Source organism: Lissotriton helveticus, chromosome 2_1 (genome assembly GCF_964261635.1).
Source record: "Lissotriton helveticus chromosome 2_1, aLisHel1.1, whole genome shotgun sequence".
In the NCBI taxonomy this organism is placed as follows: domain Eukaryota; kingdom Metazoa; phylum Chordata; class Amphibia; order Caudata; family Salamandridae; genus Lissotriton; species Lissotriton helveticus.
In genome coordinates this window covers 597,644,092-597,661,425 of record NC_136059.1, presented here as the reverse complement: position 1 = coordinate 597,661,425, position 17,334 = coordinate 597,644,092, and the positions used below count along the sequence as shown (strand labels likewise).

General features: G+C 45.8%; 1 protein-coding gene across 1 annotated transcript in view; it reads left to right on the top strand.

Annotated features, from left to right (window-relative positions):
* LOC144818167 (baculoviral IAP repeat-containing protein 1-like) overlaps positions 1-17,334 on the top strand; it is a 1,283,508-nt gene that overhangs the window by 1,005,774 nt on the left and 260,400 nt on the right. The window contains exon 10 of the mRNA XM_078675291.1: positions 4,374-4,460. Within this exon, the coding sequence (XP_078531417.1) occupies positions 4,374-4,460 (87 nt within the window). The remainder of the gene's footprint in view (positions 1-4,373; positions 4,461-17,334) is intronic.

Here is a 17,334-nt window from a genome sequence, read left to right as displayed (position 1 = left end):
ATCTGACCTGTCCTCAAAATAATTGACCCTCTGTTTTAATCAGCAAGGCTCTGACCTGATCCCATGTCTGGTGCCGCCATTAAATGTATTCACTGCTATGGAGAGAGAGTAAACAATGATGTATTGTTGTCCTCCATTTTGATGCTATTATATCTAAAGAAATGGAGGAGATATCAGATATTTTCAGTAGGTGCGCTATGAAAAATTAGAATTATTCCACACAATACCAAGGGTACCCTCCATTAGACCTTTATTCTCCAGGTCCCTGGTAAGATTCAAAACCTAAAAAGATATTTGATCTGAGAAAACTACAATGCTTCAGTCTATCATTTACATCCCGGGGTCTGTAGCTTTCATCATGATGCCCGTCCGTCCCTGTGCTCTTAATGTGCATTCATAATATATACAAATAAGAGCAGAAATACTTGCTATTGTTTGGCAGGCTCCTAACCTAAACATATACAACCTATCTACTGATATCACAAACCCATCATAACGGCTAAGATAGTTATTTGGTTGGATTGTAATGACACACTACCCTAATCTTGGTGTGTCCAGTGTCCACTTTAGTTGCAGCATGACTAGATCCATGGCACATTCTAAGGATATCCACTGACTACATCTATGAGATTCACCATAGGCCCAGCAGCGCGTGGATCCACTCCCCCTTAGCCTATGTTGATATTACTGCCCTATGCACTTGCTGCTAACAGAACATGCCTTATTATAGCCTGTAATGGAAACCTTCCACTGGATAGCTTTGCGTAAGAGAGCTTTGAGTCTAAAATGTCTCTGGCTTATGTTGGTCATAGAGGGCCTGATTCTTAAGGGTCCAAAACCACTGTAGGGATAGGCCCATGGCTACAACTTATGAAGATTGCTGACTTTAACCTGTTCCAAAAAACTGCAAACCTTTGGCGCCGAAACTGGTTTTCGTAGTTGCCCTGGAGTCTGTAAAACGATTATAAGCCAATGTACTGACAGGAAAAAACAGCTGCAAATACCCTTGGCACAAATACAATTTTTATGCTCCAGTTGGTATTTGGGACTGATTTACACCTATGTGTAAATAAATGGAGAATGTAAATGTGGAAGCAGTGTACTATTTTTCTAACACTATTACTGTTTGCACAAAGGACTATATGGGCAATTACAATCTGTTATAACTTAATGCAATTGCACGTGCAGACTGGGAAAGAATGCAATTTGAACTCATCTCCTAATAGACGCAAGTATAATTTCAATGTTGAAAGCACAAGTGAATGTTGCAACAAAAATGCAAATATTAATAAATAGTCGCATACCTGCATCTGCTTTACTCACTCCCCGGACATGATACAGGCATTTCACAACATGTTTCTCAAGGACTTCAGACAAATATAAACATCTGGCACATTTTCTGCCGTCATTCGTGACGATGTCCCTTAAGGTGTGAGTAAAATTGGATATTTTTTCCATGCATAATACAATTAACTCTCATGAGAGTTACTGTTATTTTTAGGTAGAGCCCGGGCAGCACATGGGATGCTCTACACGGCACCAGTCCGCACCCATATTTGTCATTGGCTTGTGTCATTGTCCTTCATAAATGCTGGCTTCTGACTAATTAATAGGGTTGTTAGTCCCTCCTTAGTACCGCCTTGTCTTCATTTGTATTCTCCCATGATGATTGGCCCTTTCACTTCTGTTGATACACGGTAAGTCTTATTTAGTCTCTAAGTACAAATTTCTTTAATGAGTGTATCCTACTGCACGCACAACATGCTTTCCTGTAACATTCAGTGTGCCATCCGTGCTTTCAATTTCCGAGGAGCCCAGGACAATGGAGGCCGCTTCTTTGAAGTGAAAAAGGTCTTGCATTTACAAGAGTTTGAGCTATTGGCATTGCAAATGACAATACCTTTTATGTATATGTTAATAATCAAAACAGATAAATAAAGACATTGTCATTTACAATGCCAAAAGATTAAACTCTAGCAAATGCAAGACCTATTGCATTGCAAATGCTTGTTTTTATACTTACCTAATTAGTCTAGATTCAGTCTCTGAGTGTGTGCTGCCAGTCCTGATTGAGTGAATACAATAAATGCTTAACACACCCTCTGGACACGCCTAACTGCTCGCCCACAACACCACAAAGAGAGATGTTAGTACTTACTTAATTTAGCCTCTGCTATACCTCTGTGGAATCCCTGGACTCTGTGCACACTATACCTTATTTTGGTATAGTATATACATAGACAGCTTCCTACACATGCTTTCACAATATTTTGATATGTGCTATTCAAAACAACCATATCCACCCATGGTTATCAACACTTTTCAAAATGACTGCGAACGTTGAATTTGTTCACGTACACGAACATAAAGAAGCAACCCTGAAACGCCTCAATGTTTGGGTTTTGAAGTATGCGAACAGGTGTCACAGTGGGGATTCATTAACAAAGTTAATTGGGTCCTGTTACTAGTGGGTCTGGCTTTCTATTTGTCCACATCCCTTCATCTTCTTCACATTTTTCACCCATTTGTGTAGGCTCTTCATTTTGAGCGAAGAAGATACATTTGTTCATCTGATAGTAAAACTGGTTGGAAACTGGCAAGACACCTTTTCTGGACAAGTGATTATTATTCTGTGTAACATATGTCATAATAATAGCCTCTGATTGCACAAACCACTCTGCATCTCCTCCATGTTCCGGTCATCCAATAGCTGTGTTTCCTTCCAGCTGAATGCTATTCCCACTTAGCTCCCTGCTTCTTCATTTCTTCCTACATTCATATTTACCCCCCAAACCCAGCTAGTAAAACAAAAAACTAATAGATGTGGCTCCCTGGGAGTCCTCTCCCGGCGTATGGGGGCCAATTTTATTTTTTCTTGTTGAGGACCAAACGAGTTTTCCTTGGAAGTCCCAAACACAAATAAAGTATGTCAAAACATCCATCCTAAATAGAAATGTTGGTCTGAAGTATTTAGACCGATAGCCTGATGTCCTCGAAGCTGTTGGTCTAAAGATTCCAACCGCCAGCGAAGGCTCATTCAGAGGAAATATGATGGTGTTTGGCTGAAATGATTTTATTAAGTTGTGAATAGTTTCCCAATGATTGGATGCAATAAAGTTAGGGGGCCCGATTCCCAGAACTAACTTAAGACAAAATCCTAAACTTACTACCATTTTGGTATTCACAGAAGGCACGTACTCATTTTGGTATTCACAGAAGGCACTTACTCATTCCGGTATTCACAGAAGTCATTTAAGAGTCCTAAAGTTAGGAGCTCTAACTTTATTACTCCTAAACTGAGAAAAATCCTAACTTTAAGACTTTCGGTATTCTCAGAAGGCATTTAGGAGTACTAAAGTTAGGAGTCCTAACTTTAGGACTCCTAAATGCCTTCTGTGAATACCGAAAGGATTAAAGTTAGGATTTTTCTCAGTTTAGAAGTATTAAAGTTAGGAGTCCTAACTTTAGGACTCCTAAATGCATTCTGTGAATACCAAAAGTCTTAAAGTTAGGGTTTTTCTAAGTTTAGGAGTAGTAAAGTTAGGACTCCTAACTTTAAGACTCCTAAATGCCTTCTGTGAATACCGAAAGTCTTAAAGTTAGGGTTTTTCTCAGTTTAGGAGTAGTAAAGTTAGGACTCCTAAATGCCTTCTGTGAATACCGAAAGTCTTAAAATTAGGATTTCTCTCAGTTTAGGAGTCCTAACTTTAGGACTCGTAAATGACTTCTGTGAATACCTAAATGAGTAAGTGCCTTCTGTGAATACCAAAATGAGTGAGTGCCTTCTGTGAATACCAAAATGGTAGTAAGATTAGGATTTCGTCTTAAGTTAGTTCTGTGAATCGGGCCTGTTGTCTCTGAATAGGAAGAATCTCTGCATATCTGTCAAACGTGCCAGTATCCGTGCTTTTTCAATTGTGTTTATTGTACTGTTGTTCTAAGATAGGAAACAAACCTTATACTCAGAGTAACAAAATACTTATTCAACAGTTTGGATTTGCTTAAAAGTTACCAAATGGATTAATACGCTAATGCTCTTTTGCAAGGTTTTATGCGCTGTAAATGTACCTTTTTACATTTATACATGATGAAATGCTTTTGCATTTGGGGACCTTAGAATTCATAAGTGAATTCCAGAGCTACCCATGTGAAACAGTGACTGCTCCTCTCTGAATAAAAAAAAAATGTACTCCATACGCAGGTGCACACCAAGAGGGGTAACTTTGCAAGTTTTGGATTTTTTTGGGAATCGGGTCCATAGTTTTCTTATGACATAAAGCCGACTTGTCATTCTACTTGCAATCTCTGGAATGCAATCATGTAATTCTGTTTATTTCCTACCTAATGTGATGTCTGGTGTTACATTTTTCTAGGTGCAGCACTGCCTCGCTTTCAATCACTTAAGGTGCTGGATCTCAGTGACTTGCAAGTTATGTTCGAAGATATATCAGGAGATTTTGGTATGTTTTAAATGTTATTTGATGGGCAAAATTTAAAAAAAACTACTTAGTATCTTTATCAGATTGGTTTATTCGAAAGGTTCCTAGTTGGGAATCCCTGAATGTCTGTTAAATTGTTTGCAAAACGTCAAGGTTGAATCTCCCACAAAACCCCATCACACGGAAGGCTTCACATGCGACCATAGAATATAAGATGAGGCAGAGTAGAGTCACAGATTGCACAAACAATCAACAAAATCACAGCACAAAAAAATAAACAGTCAACGAGTGCACTCCAGCTGCAGTTCAGGAGTTGGTCCGAAGTCCCTAAAGTCAGGTAAGTGAGAATAGTACCAGAGTCCTCTTAATGCGGACTAGAAAGGTAAGGGTCTCATCCTCACTAGCAGGCAACTAGCTCAAGGTCACGCTAAACCCAGGCTAGTAACTCAAGGTAACTTTAAACTCAGTTAATAAATTTACGACCTGAAATTCCACATTTTCATTCAAAGGCTATTGTTTGTGTTCAGTTCTTTTTTTTCCTTGTACAATGAGTGTTTCCTGGCCTGCACATAGGAATTACCTGTGTCTTGTCCTACCACCAGGCATAGCCCTTCCGGAGCCATCTCCTGTGCAGTGAAGTCCCTGCCTCATTCTCCGGAAGCTTCTCTCCACTGACACGCGCTCTCTCTCTCTCTCTCACACCCCTCTCACTCTTTTTTCTGGTTGCATTTTATTGCCATTGTTTTTCTGTCTGCCTTGCTTATTGCCTCTGTTTTTTGCTTTGTTTATCTGTTGCATGAATAAGATTTTACCTTAAATAAATGAAAAGACAAAAGGCGTTTGGCAAAACGGGAAAAAGTTGGCCTAATTAAACGCAGCAGCCAGGAGTGTATCAACAGAGGCGTGTCTGAAGACAGTCTCAAAGTAGAGAAGTTTGGGCCCCACATATATATATATATATATATTTTTTTGGCGGTACAATAAAACACTTTGTCCTCCTTTGAAAGGCATCAGTCATAAATAACTAGAAAAAACGTCAGATAAGGGGACACAGGTGGCTCTTGACCTCCAGTAGAGCTAGTGTAGGCCAGTATATGCGTGTCCTAATGTCTGCTGTGGTGGTAAGTGATCACCATGTGCTGTGTGCATGTAGTGTCCTGGTTAGCTGAGTGTTCCTAACTACACGAGGCATCTAATTTTTGTGGTATTTTGGAAGACGCATCTTGGGCCAATCTCCTAAGTCCTGTTTGTGATGTGACTACCTATCTGTGGCATCAGTCAGGGTTTTCGCTGGGTGCGCGTTTGTCTTTGGGCAAAGGAGACCCCACCTGTGACTTGTCACTCAAGAGGCATTGGTTGGGGTCCTCCATGGCCTACATCACTGGCCAGAGCTATCAAACCTGTATTGTCGCCTCTTCCATACGGCCATGGCCACAGCCAAGTTCTCCATCCTCGGAAAACCCCAACGCAGGAGACTTGACTAGTTGCCATGATTCAAGCCACTTCCCACGAACGCATCATATACAACTTACAGGACCAGTACGATATGTTTCTGCAAACATGGGCACCCTTCTTGCGGGACAAGAACCATACGACAGGCAGTCTGGGCCCCCCACCCCACACTTCCCCCACAACAATAGACATAACCATAGGGAGGGGGATGGGCAACATCACCATATGCAATAGCATAACCCCTTGTGGTAAACCCAACCAGCTCACCCATGCACTTCTTCCTGTCACCTATCTTCCCACCTTTATCCACGCATACCTTGAGCGGTCCAGGCCCCAAAACTCTCTCATACCTCTCCCCTCCATGCCCTCCCCACTGTAGCCCTGGCCCTCCCAGCGTTAGTCATCTTTTATACCTGCACCACCCCCCAGAAGCCCTACTGATACCCGTCACCCACCCTCCCTTTCCGTCTATAATCTCATCCCCTCTCTCTGCCCTTCCCCCCTCTCCTCTCCTCCCCCACGGACGCACAGATATACAGTCCCCAACAAAAGACTCACCCCTCTACACCTCGATGGGAACGGAGGTGACAATCAACACCCTCAGATGGAACTGCCCATCCCATACCCTCCCCTCGGCAGGTAACGACCATCTTGGCAGCGCTGTCTGACTACAACAATGATTGCAGAAGTAGAGGCAGTGGACATTGGTCACTGGTCACTACCATCCCTCCTCCTCCCTTGCCAACGGTGCCCTCCGTTACCCCTCCCGCTCTCAACCCCCACACATAGGCCGGAAATGCATGGCCCCAATGGCACCACAGCCTTCACGCATGCTCTCTACCCACCATATGAGACTCCCTTTTGCAGGGTACTACTACTACTCCTTGCCCGCTCCCCCCATTGCGCAAACAGGGGCCACTTAGGAGACCTCAGGTAGGCTCCCCCTCCTTCCCGCATTGGAGAAAAAGCTAGATACCAGCAACATGGGCACCAGCTGTCTGATCATCCAACACCCACTCTTAGCAGCCCGGAGAGCAATAGCGCCAACTGGGACAGCATATAGGCACCCTTCCAAAAACATCAAACCCACACCTACTTTGGCTGCCTTTCCCGCCCCCAATCCTCCCTTGTCCCACCCCCTGACTTACCTTTGTCAAATATGGTGTACCCCTCAACCATGTTACCGTTGTATGCAGCTCCTGTACATGTGTGAAGGATGAAGATATTCCTTGTAATGTACCTTTTGACACTTCTTAACAAAGAATTGCAATACAATAAAAGAAAATACGTAACTTCGAAAACATTCCTAGGCTGCAGGATGTACTTTAGGGGAAATGCCTGTCGTCTGGGCATCCAGAGGTGTTTTTTCTTGGTGCAGTACAAAAAGAGTCTTTTTATAAATATGGTTGTAAATTCAATTTGTAGTCCGTGTTACTTGAGCGGTTGGCCTTGTGAAAGCTCTTTTGAAAGCTTTGATCGAATGGTGGTGGCCCGCGGCAAAGATTGTGCACTTGCAGCTCGTTTGAAGACCTGTAGGATAAGTGCTGTGAGTTGTAGGCTAGCTTAGAAAAAACACATCATTAGTCAGTTGTTCAGAAAAATCCTGAGTTTCCTTTTTACTGATGCATGCCATTGTTTTACTGTGAGCGATTGTTCATAGTGAGGTGCTGGAAGGAGGTGCTAGAATTTTTGGGAAATGGTTAGTTTAAACTAATTTTAGTGCAGTTTGTATTTTTGATCCCCCTCTCCTTGCTACCGTGTGGACAGTACTCTTAATTTTGGGCTGCTCCATTTAAAGGTGTGATGTTTAACTGGTGCGGAGGTGTCCTTTTGACCAGCATGGGCTGTGTGCAATTGTGAGGGGAAGTGGATGTTTTCATTTTTAGGCCATCGTGTCTGTTGACACTTGCACATCGCTGGGTTTCTGCACGTGGCATGGAATGAGGTTTTCTCTAATTGAGTTGAGTTGCCGGTTACCACTCCTTCTGTAGGGCTAATATGTGTGGATTCCGTTGGGTGTTTTTCAGTGGGATACCAAAGGGGATGATGGACGGAGCGTTAGAGCAAGTCAAACACTCACCCACAGTCAACTGATCTGGGTTTAATCCATCATCATTCTTTAGCTCACTTCACCACCCCAGCTCAGACATGGCCATATGCAAATCAGTCTGACCCTGTGCCTCATGGGAACAGTCCAGCCCGAACTGCCAAGCCATGTCTTCCCTGGACCGGAAACAAGCATGCTGGGACCGGTTTCGGGTTCATAACCCTCATCAGCCAGGCTATCTTGAATCCAGTGGCAAAGTGAGCAAGGGACCCATGTCTGGGCATACCCTGCCAACTTTGGTCGAACAAAGCGATACCAAAGGGGATGATGGGCGGAGAGTTAGAGCAAATCAAACACTCACTCCCAGTTAACTGATCTGGGTTTAATCCGTCATCATTTTTTAGCTCACTCCACCACCCCAGTTCAGACATGGCATATGCAAATCAGTCTGACCCTGTGCCTCATGGTAACAGTCCAGCCCGAACAGCTAAGCCATGTCTTCCCTGGACTGGAAACAAGCATCCTGGGACCAGTTTAGGGTTCATAACCCTCATCAGCCAGGCTATCTTGAATCCAGTGGCAAAGTGAGCAAGGGACCCACGTCTGGGCATACCCTGCCAACTTAGAGCGAACAAAGCAATACCATAGGGGACGATGGACGGAGCGTTAGAGCAAATCAAACACTCACCCCCGGTCAACTGGTCTGGGTTTAATCCATCAACATTCTTTAGCTCACTCCACCACCCCAGTTCAGACATGGCCATATGCAAATCAGTCTGACCCTGTGCCTCATGGGAACAGTCCAGCCCGAACTGCCAAGCCATGTCTTCCCTAGAATGGAAACAAGCATCCTGGGACCGGTTTCGGGTTAATAACCCTCATCAGCCAGGCTATCTTGAATCCAGTGGCAAAGTGAACAAGGGACACACGTCTGGGCATACCCTGCCAACTTAGGGCGAACAAAGCGATACGAACGGGGTAGCGGTTTTCTTCTAACCATTTTGCTGGAGGTAGTTGGAAGGGGGTAGTTTGTGGCACCCGTACAGACATGCAGGGCTGGAATTGCTGTGTTTTTTCCAACAAGTGTCTTGGGTCCCATTGGGACTTTGTGTGCCCTGCCTAATGTAGATAACGCTAATGAACTTGATGGATTTTCCCTATGGACTAGGGTTGTGTGGTCGCTGGGAAGCTATTCTGTGGCCCCCGTGACTTGGATGCAGCCATGACTGGGACTGTGCCTATTGCTTCCTTTAACAATGTTTCATGAGACCCTGTGAATGTCATATGACCAGCTGGGTGTGGTTGGTGAGGCTATTACGGCACTTTGTGCGCAGGCTGCAAAGGTCATCTGTAGAGACCCTCTTCCTCCCATCGCTACCCTCTCCTTCTGGTATAGGATGTTTTGGATCTGCCGTATTCAGCTGGAATCAGGGGATTCTTGCCCGGTGTCATTCTACTCCCGCTGATTTGTAGGGGCATGATCCGATGAGCAGATCTTTGGATGTTTTTGGAAGCATCAGGGGAGAGGAGGAGGAGGCAGACTGTTCTGCCCACGATGCGAGTCAGGTGTGCAGTTGGGGTTTGTCACACTGTGATTAAGCAAACTGAAATGTCTGATCGCCTGGGTGAAGGTCTCTATTGACTTGGTGCATGACCAACAGAGTTCTATGGTCATCTCAGGCCCTGCTCCCTCAAGCACACAGAAGACCTGGCTTCCGTCGCTGGACCATTTGCATCATTTTGGAACTATACAGGGGCCTCCATTTGGAGGAGGCCTGAAAAATGTTGAAGAATGGGGTCTTTTTGGTCCGGGCGAATCTTCGTGACTTGAGCAAAGGGACCTTGGTGACTGCTTTTATGCTCCAGTTGGGGGTCGCCCTGCTCACTCGTCAGACTGTTTTTACCCTGGGGCATGGTCAGCCAACCACGCACTGGCGGATCAACAGCAGTAAGAGTCCCAAGCCCCTACAGACACATGGATAGCAAACTTTAGCGTGGATTCCCGGTCAACATAGTATGGTGGCCCTGAGCTTTTACTGTGTGTAAGTAAAGGCTTGAATTAACCCTAATGCTGTGTCACTTGTCCTTATCGCTGCATGTTTGTATCCTGTGATTGTGCTAGGGCATTACCACCGCAGATAGCCACCCCACCTTGCCGTGGCTGTGGGCCCAGTCCCTGTTGAACTGAGCTCCCTGTCTGTTGCGGGAGTTGTCCTTTGCTCATTCAACCCCATGACCCCTGTTAGGGTGGGGTGGATGCAGCCTGATTTCCGTGAAGCTGTCGGTGTAATGCATTTGCGTGTGCTGGGTTTGGTTGTGGGGGTGGATACTCTGTGGGGGCTGTCCCGGTACTAATCCATTCTGATCGTGCTACATTTTTAGATGGCATCGATTAGGCATGTTGCCCACTCTGACAATAGTGACACTCTATAAGGCCGGTTTACACCCAGCCTCCCTGACCTTGCCCACTAGGACTGGGTCGATACTCTCTGGGGTCTGCAGACAGAGCTCCCCAGAGACTGGTGCCATCTAGATGTTCAAGGCCAACGTGGTCCCCTCAAGGGCATTTTTTTCAACTTCAGTTGGATGAGTTTGCCAGTGTTTCTCTGAGCCTGTTCCTGCTTTTCCCTGTCCTTCACCTGTAACCTGGGGACCCCTGTCCTGTCTCTTTTCTCCATCGTTCTCTCATTCTATCTAGGAATTCAGTCACGATCTTCACAGGCTTCATGCTCTCTGTCATCACTCCTCTTTTGCCTGGGTGGCCAGGGAATATCTCCCTCAGGGCCATCCAGATCTGGTGTCTGAATGAGTTAAATACGGCCCAGTCATGCTCGGTGTTGATAAGCGTGACTGTGGGGATGCGGGCTCGGGAGAACACAATGTTGGTTTGCTCCCCATGAGGCTGTTGAGCAGACTTTTGATGTCACCTATGGCTAAGTTTATACCCACGTGTTCTTCTCAAAGCATGAGATCTCGTTTCCTACCCGGTCCATCAATGGGAGCAGTTTGTTCCTGAGCCCTTCTTTGTCCATCTGTGCCCAAGGCACGTAGATGGTCCCTGCTGCACCTTTCTGCAGTAGCAGACAAATTCTGGAGAGGGTGGTTCTCTCGATTTCTCCCTGATGTAGCACTCCCATCATCTCAGTCATTTCTGCATGTAGGGGTAGTTCCATCTCCGATCCCCCCCTGCATGCCGAATGCAATCCTCTGCAACAACCATGTCCTTGGGTTCGAAGGATCCCTCCTCCGGCCAGAGACGATCATACGGTTCCTTCCTTTAAGTTCAGTAGACCAGTAGATAGAAAAAAGGCAGCGAGTAGACCTCACCCTCTTCTCTGGATACTATCTCTCTAGGGGTTGATCTTTCTGACCGGTCCGTTCGGGGCGAGCGGCGGACACCCTTGTCGTCACTCTCCATGTGTTTCAATTGTGTTTCAGTCAGGCTATCTTGACCACTTATTTCCTGGCTGGACCCTCTCTTGTGCTGACAACTAGGTGAAGTGTGTTCTTCTTATTGGGGCCTTCCTTCTGACTCTTTCCTGGGCTCACCCCTATAGGGGGCCCAAGGCCTAGCTCCGGTTCCTGCCGGGAAAGGGGAGTCGTTCGTCCTCACTTCTGGGCTTTCCTGGCGAGAGCCTGTACTCTTCTTCCCACCTGGGTTGCCTCCTTCACTCTGTACTACGTGTTGTTCTTCTAGGCAATGTCTTGTCCTCAAGCTCATTCCCAGATGCTTCCTCCACACCATAGGCATACCTTGGGGGAGTTAAGCCCCCCAACTTCCCCTTCAGAGTTGGATTTTGGGGGACTGGGGCCCTGTCTTCCACTCCACTAGTGAAATCATCTTCCTGGAGGGCCATAAACGTCCCTCTGATCTTAGGGCACCCTGTGGGGTGGTCAGGAGCATGTGCTCCCTGTTCAGCTTGGACCTGATGTATCGCAACTGATGGGTGTGGGGTCGAACACAGAGGGAGTCTGGCACTGGACTGAGCAGGGGCTGACAGCATCTGTGCTGGTTGCCCCCCCTTGATCTGATGACTTATTGTCCGAGCGAGGTCCACCAGCCCAATGGACTGGTGGATTGGTGTAACCCAGCGCAGGGGTTGCTGTAATGGCCTCCATCAGTGAGAGCACAACCCTGCTGGTGTATGGTGGGTGAGGTGCAGATGCCTTGCTTCCGGACTCAGGGTGATACTTGTAGTACAGGCTCACCTTGAAGATGGCCCATAGTTCTAGCAGCGCCTCTCGCTTAGCCTTTTTTTGTCTTGCATACCTGGTCTGTATGTGGGTCTTTGTGTGTTCTATGATGTTGGTATTGGATGTGCCCCCCTCAGGCCAGAGAATGGTATGGGTGTGCCACTCAATGCAATGTTTTCCTAATTACCGGGCCTGTGTGGGAAACCTAGCTTGCATAGGTCGAGTAGCGTCTCCATGATGGATTAGGGAACTCGTTTAAGGAATTTACAAAAATGTTGATTGACTCGAGATTTTAAATGATTACGAATTCTACTCTAATTATGGGGATAATTGTGCAAATGGGGTGATACCGAAAACAATCTACCTGTATCGAGTTGTTAAAAAAAAAGACAAATGCAATGAAATAGTAAAAACCTATAACAAAGTGAAATAATGTTAGTTCAGAACAGACCAAGTTGATTTGTAGCAGTAAACTAGAAAATGTGAAATTCTGATTTGGGAAAAACTGGTATTATTTCATAAAGCATAGAGTCACTAACATAATATTAAAACATGAAGCAAAATTGCTACATTTTAACAGCCCACATCATCAATAAATGCATAAATGGAAAAATCTAAAAGAGACTAAAAGTGTCAGGATTGACAGAATAAATCTTTTTTTTCCAAAACCTCAGCCCCCTTAGCAATAATTTGCGTGGAGGAAAAGGAATAACCTGACTATTATTGGCTCTCTGTGTCCAGACACAAGCTACACCATATTTACCAAGGTTCCGAATTGTTCCCTAACTTCTTAATTACACCATATATCACAACCTGCAGTAGTGCCTAACGCCCAACTGAATAACACCTCTGATTTCTGTTAGATGCTACCAGTGTAAAAAACAACCTGATAGCACCAAGAACTCTTTGAAACAAAAAAAAAGATTGATAAGCTAGCCCGATATTACACCCAGAGCTTATACGTACCTCTCTACCATGCCCAGCGGTACAGGCGGTCCCTATCTGACACCCAGGCCAAGCGTACCTCCGTATCCAGCATTGTAGGTGTAGCTACCTCTGCCTTCTCTAGCATGCTGACTAGGGGAAAAGCAAAGGTGATCTACGCACACGTCCTAGTTTGCCACTCGCCACGTACTGGGAATAAGGATCTGATGTAGTCTCTTACCCTGTGACGGCTGTCTCTGGACTGACCACCGCCCCGCGGATTCAGCAGAACTTCTAATCAATGATGGTGTCTGCTCACCAATCCCATTGCGCAGATTAGTCCTTCCTTTTACAGCAATCGGGCTCGAAAATCAATCTCTCCTGCCTGGCTCGCCAAAATGTTGTTCCATTATGATTTTACCTTAAATAAATGAAAAGACAAGAGGCTTTTGGCAAAACAGGATCAAGTTTGTTTAATTAAATGCAATGGCCGGGAGAGTATCGACAGAGGCCCATCTGCAGACAGTCTCAAAGTACAGAAGTTTGGGCCGCACGTATATACATTTTGTGGGTGCAATAAAATACATTGACATTCCTTGAAAGGCATAATAGTTATAAATAAACAGAAAAACCATCCGATAAGGGGGGCACGGTGGCTCTCGACTTCGGGGAGAGCAACTATGGGCCAGAGTATGGTTCTAGATGTCCGGTGTGGTGAGCACATGATCACCTCGTGCGATATGAATGTTGTCACCTGGTTGGCTGAGTGTTCCTAACTACTTAAAGCATCTAACTTTTGTGCTGTTTAGCGAATGCGTACCTTTTGCCAACCATGTTTTACTGGGGCAAATTTTCAAGGTACTGTTTGTGGTGTGACTAGCTATCTGTGGGATCACTCAGGGTTTTCCCTGGATGCACGTTTGTCTTTGGGCTAAGTGAGACCCCACCAGTAACCTGCCGGCGGATAGGCATGTGGTGGGTCAGAGGGCCTCTCTGACCATTTATCTCTGACTACGAGTTAACGGGGTGGTCACCTTGGGTAAATCTGACAGCAGTGTTACAAGTTCGTTAGAACATCTACAAATAATTTGGCGGTCATTGATATAATTTTTACCGACCTCCTCAGTATTGTGCCTACACGTGTCATAGCGTACATTTCCATTGTCTTTACTGATATATACAGTATTTTGTGTGCCTAGATTATAGCATGCATTGACATTGTTTCTACTGGTGTTGACTCCGTTATGCATGCATAGATTATGGCATACATTGACATGGTTTCTACTTGAATCAACACTGTTATGCGGGCATAGTTTATGGCATACACTGACATTGTATTTACTGATATTGACATTGTTATGCGGGCATAGCTTATGGCGTACGTTGACATTGCATTTACTGGCATTGCCATTGTTGGGCCAACATATATCATGGTATACATTATACGCACCCATATTAACACGTGTTTTTGCTGTCTCACTGCCTCAGCCCATTTTGTGCCTTTATTACTCGATATCCACTCTCTCACTCTGCCCTTCCACTCATTTCACACACTCTCTTTGCCCTCTGTTATGTTATGTTATGTTATGTTAAAATATATTTATAGAGCACACGGCTACTCAGAGAGTATCCCCGCGCTGGGACTGAAAAACATATGCTAAGACGGGGGAGAGTAAAAAGACACAGAAAAAAGAAAAAGAAAACCAGGTAAGAAACAGTTAGGTTTTGTGTTGAAACAACCAAGTCTTCAGTTGTTTATTGAAGGTCAACAGATTAGTGGTTTGCCTAAGGGAAAGAGGCAGCTTATTCCAGAGTCCGTCCACTTGCATTTGAAAAGAGCGGCCACCTTTACGGACTCTGCAATACTTCGGGATGACCATAAGATGTTGATGGGTGGATCTAAGAGATCTAGCCAGTACATAACCATTGACTCTTCTGCAGATGTACTTTGCTCCGAGGCCATGCAGAGCTTTGAAAGCTAGGACCAGCGCCTTAAAGTGAATTCTGCTGCGAACAGGCAGCCAATGCAAGTTCCTGAGGTGATGGGAAGTCTGGTCTCTGGGCCCAAGACTCAGAATAGCCCTGGTTGAATCCTTACACCACACCTGCACTGACAGTGCCTAACACTGATTCACTCACAGCCACACACACTGGATGCCCAGCGCACCACGCTCCACCCTATCAAACATGTTCCTAAATGCCCTCACTCTCACCTAGCACCCACACCACTTGCTGAGACTGGAACAAGGTCCCAGAAGAGCCCTGGGCTACTAAACTCTTGGACGAGCAGCACATCACAGCAGCAGCCCCTGTGACACCATCTCCAACTTCAACGAATGGATCACTCCCTGCGCCAACACCTCTGCCACCTATCAGATCCAATAAAACCACAAGAACCAATCAAGCCACATGCTAGCTAGTACTTGGAGGAGCTCAGGATAACTAAACACCACTGCACACAACTGGAGTGTAGATTGATAATGAACCCATACAACGTGGACTGGAGCACTTTCAAATCCGCCCTCAGATGCTACCACCAAATGATCTTACGCTACTCCGGGCTGAGCCTGCCAAACTCGCTGACAAGGTAAAGGACCACACGGTGGAGCTGGATGCCCTGTCCCCTCAGCAAACCCAAAACACCGTCCATATCAAACAGCTACAGACACAAGTTGCCACCCTAATGGACCGAGTGGAGGATGCGGAAGCGAGAGCACGGAGAAACAACATCTGTTAATCAGACTGCCGGAGCGAAGTGAGGGGACGGACGCTGCCCGATATATGGAGAGATGGCTTAAGGAACATGTCATCTCGGAGGGCCTATCAGGGCAATATTGCATTGAACGGGCACACAGGATTCCTACGGGCCGTCCGAAGCTGGGGGCCCTGCCGCGGCGACTCATAATTAAAATGCTAAACTACAGGGACCGGGACGTATGCTGCAAAAATCGAGAGAGGTACCCCAAATTAACTTCAAGAACATAAAGGTCTCGTTATACCCAGACTACACGCTCATGGTGCAGAAGCAACGCTCCTCCTTCCTGTCAGATAAAAGAAAACTATGAGAAATAATTCTGCAATACCCCCTCCTCTTCCCGGCACAGTTACGGATCATTTATGAGCGGAAGACACATTTCTTCGAAAGTCCCGGAGACGTAAAGGAATGGCTGGAGGTGATGGAACCAGAGAGACAATTGAGGGCTGCCTCCGAGACCTCGACTTCCACTGTGCGTGATGGTCGGCCGACAGGGCGGCGCTGCTCCCGCCGACTGTGCAAAAGAAATACGCAGCTTCGCCCAACGACCCAGCAGATGCAGAGCGGCAGGGAGATGGCGATCCTCACGGTTTCTTCCTTCTGCAATATGGTGCAGATCGGCAACTTGACCACTTCCTTAGTGGACACTCAGAAATTGGACTCGGATGGAAGTGTAGCCCTGTTTCCCTCCATGACCCCACAGACGGCAGATGGGTTGATTCCTTAGTTGGGTGGACACTATTGTGAACCTGGAACTGAACAGTAATGTACATGGTTACTCTATCCTTACCACTGTAATTGTTATAACGGCATTGAATTGATTGTAAATATGGCCCGGGGACCGTTTGCATGTCTTGGTAACCCTGAATAGGAGCGCGCGCTGTATGGGTAGATCTGGCCACGTACCCCAAAATGCGTAGGCTTTGTATAGATGCAATTTAGGTTTCTATGTTTTATGTTCAGTTGGGTGGTCCGGTATAGTTCTACGACCAGACAGAGTATTGGGCACCGATGGGGGGGGGAGAAAGTCCTGTGTTGTATATTCTCTAAGGGTTGGCGCAGAGCCTCACATGTTCTACCAGCTGCATGGCGGCCGAATCATGGTACACGATGCATATACAGAATAAATATACCATAATAATGTGGAATGTCAGGGGCCTGTGTGCTGTTTTGATGTCACTTGTGGAATTGAGAACACCGTGTGGTTCTGGATTCCACAAGGGACAGTTAAGACCCAGGCTTATGATAGAGACGTACTTTTCTTCGTGTGCAAATAAAAGATATTATATCTTCACTTACGGACTGAGGATCCATGATTATTATACTGGCGATGATCGGGGATCAATCAAGAAGCCTGGAGTCCTATTTCGGCAGACCAGTATCTGTCCAGTAAAGCAAAGTCACTTGCTCATGGTCGGGCATGTTTATAGTGACTAGCGGTGCTTCTAGAGGTATTTTCATGAAAGGCGCATCCTTCTACGACACTCGGTGAGTGTTTTCCGCAATTTTAAAGAGATTTCCTA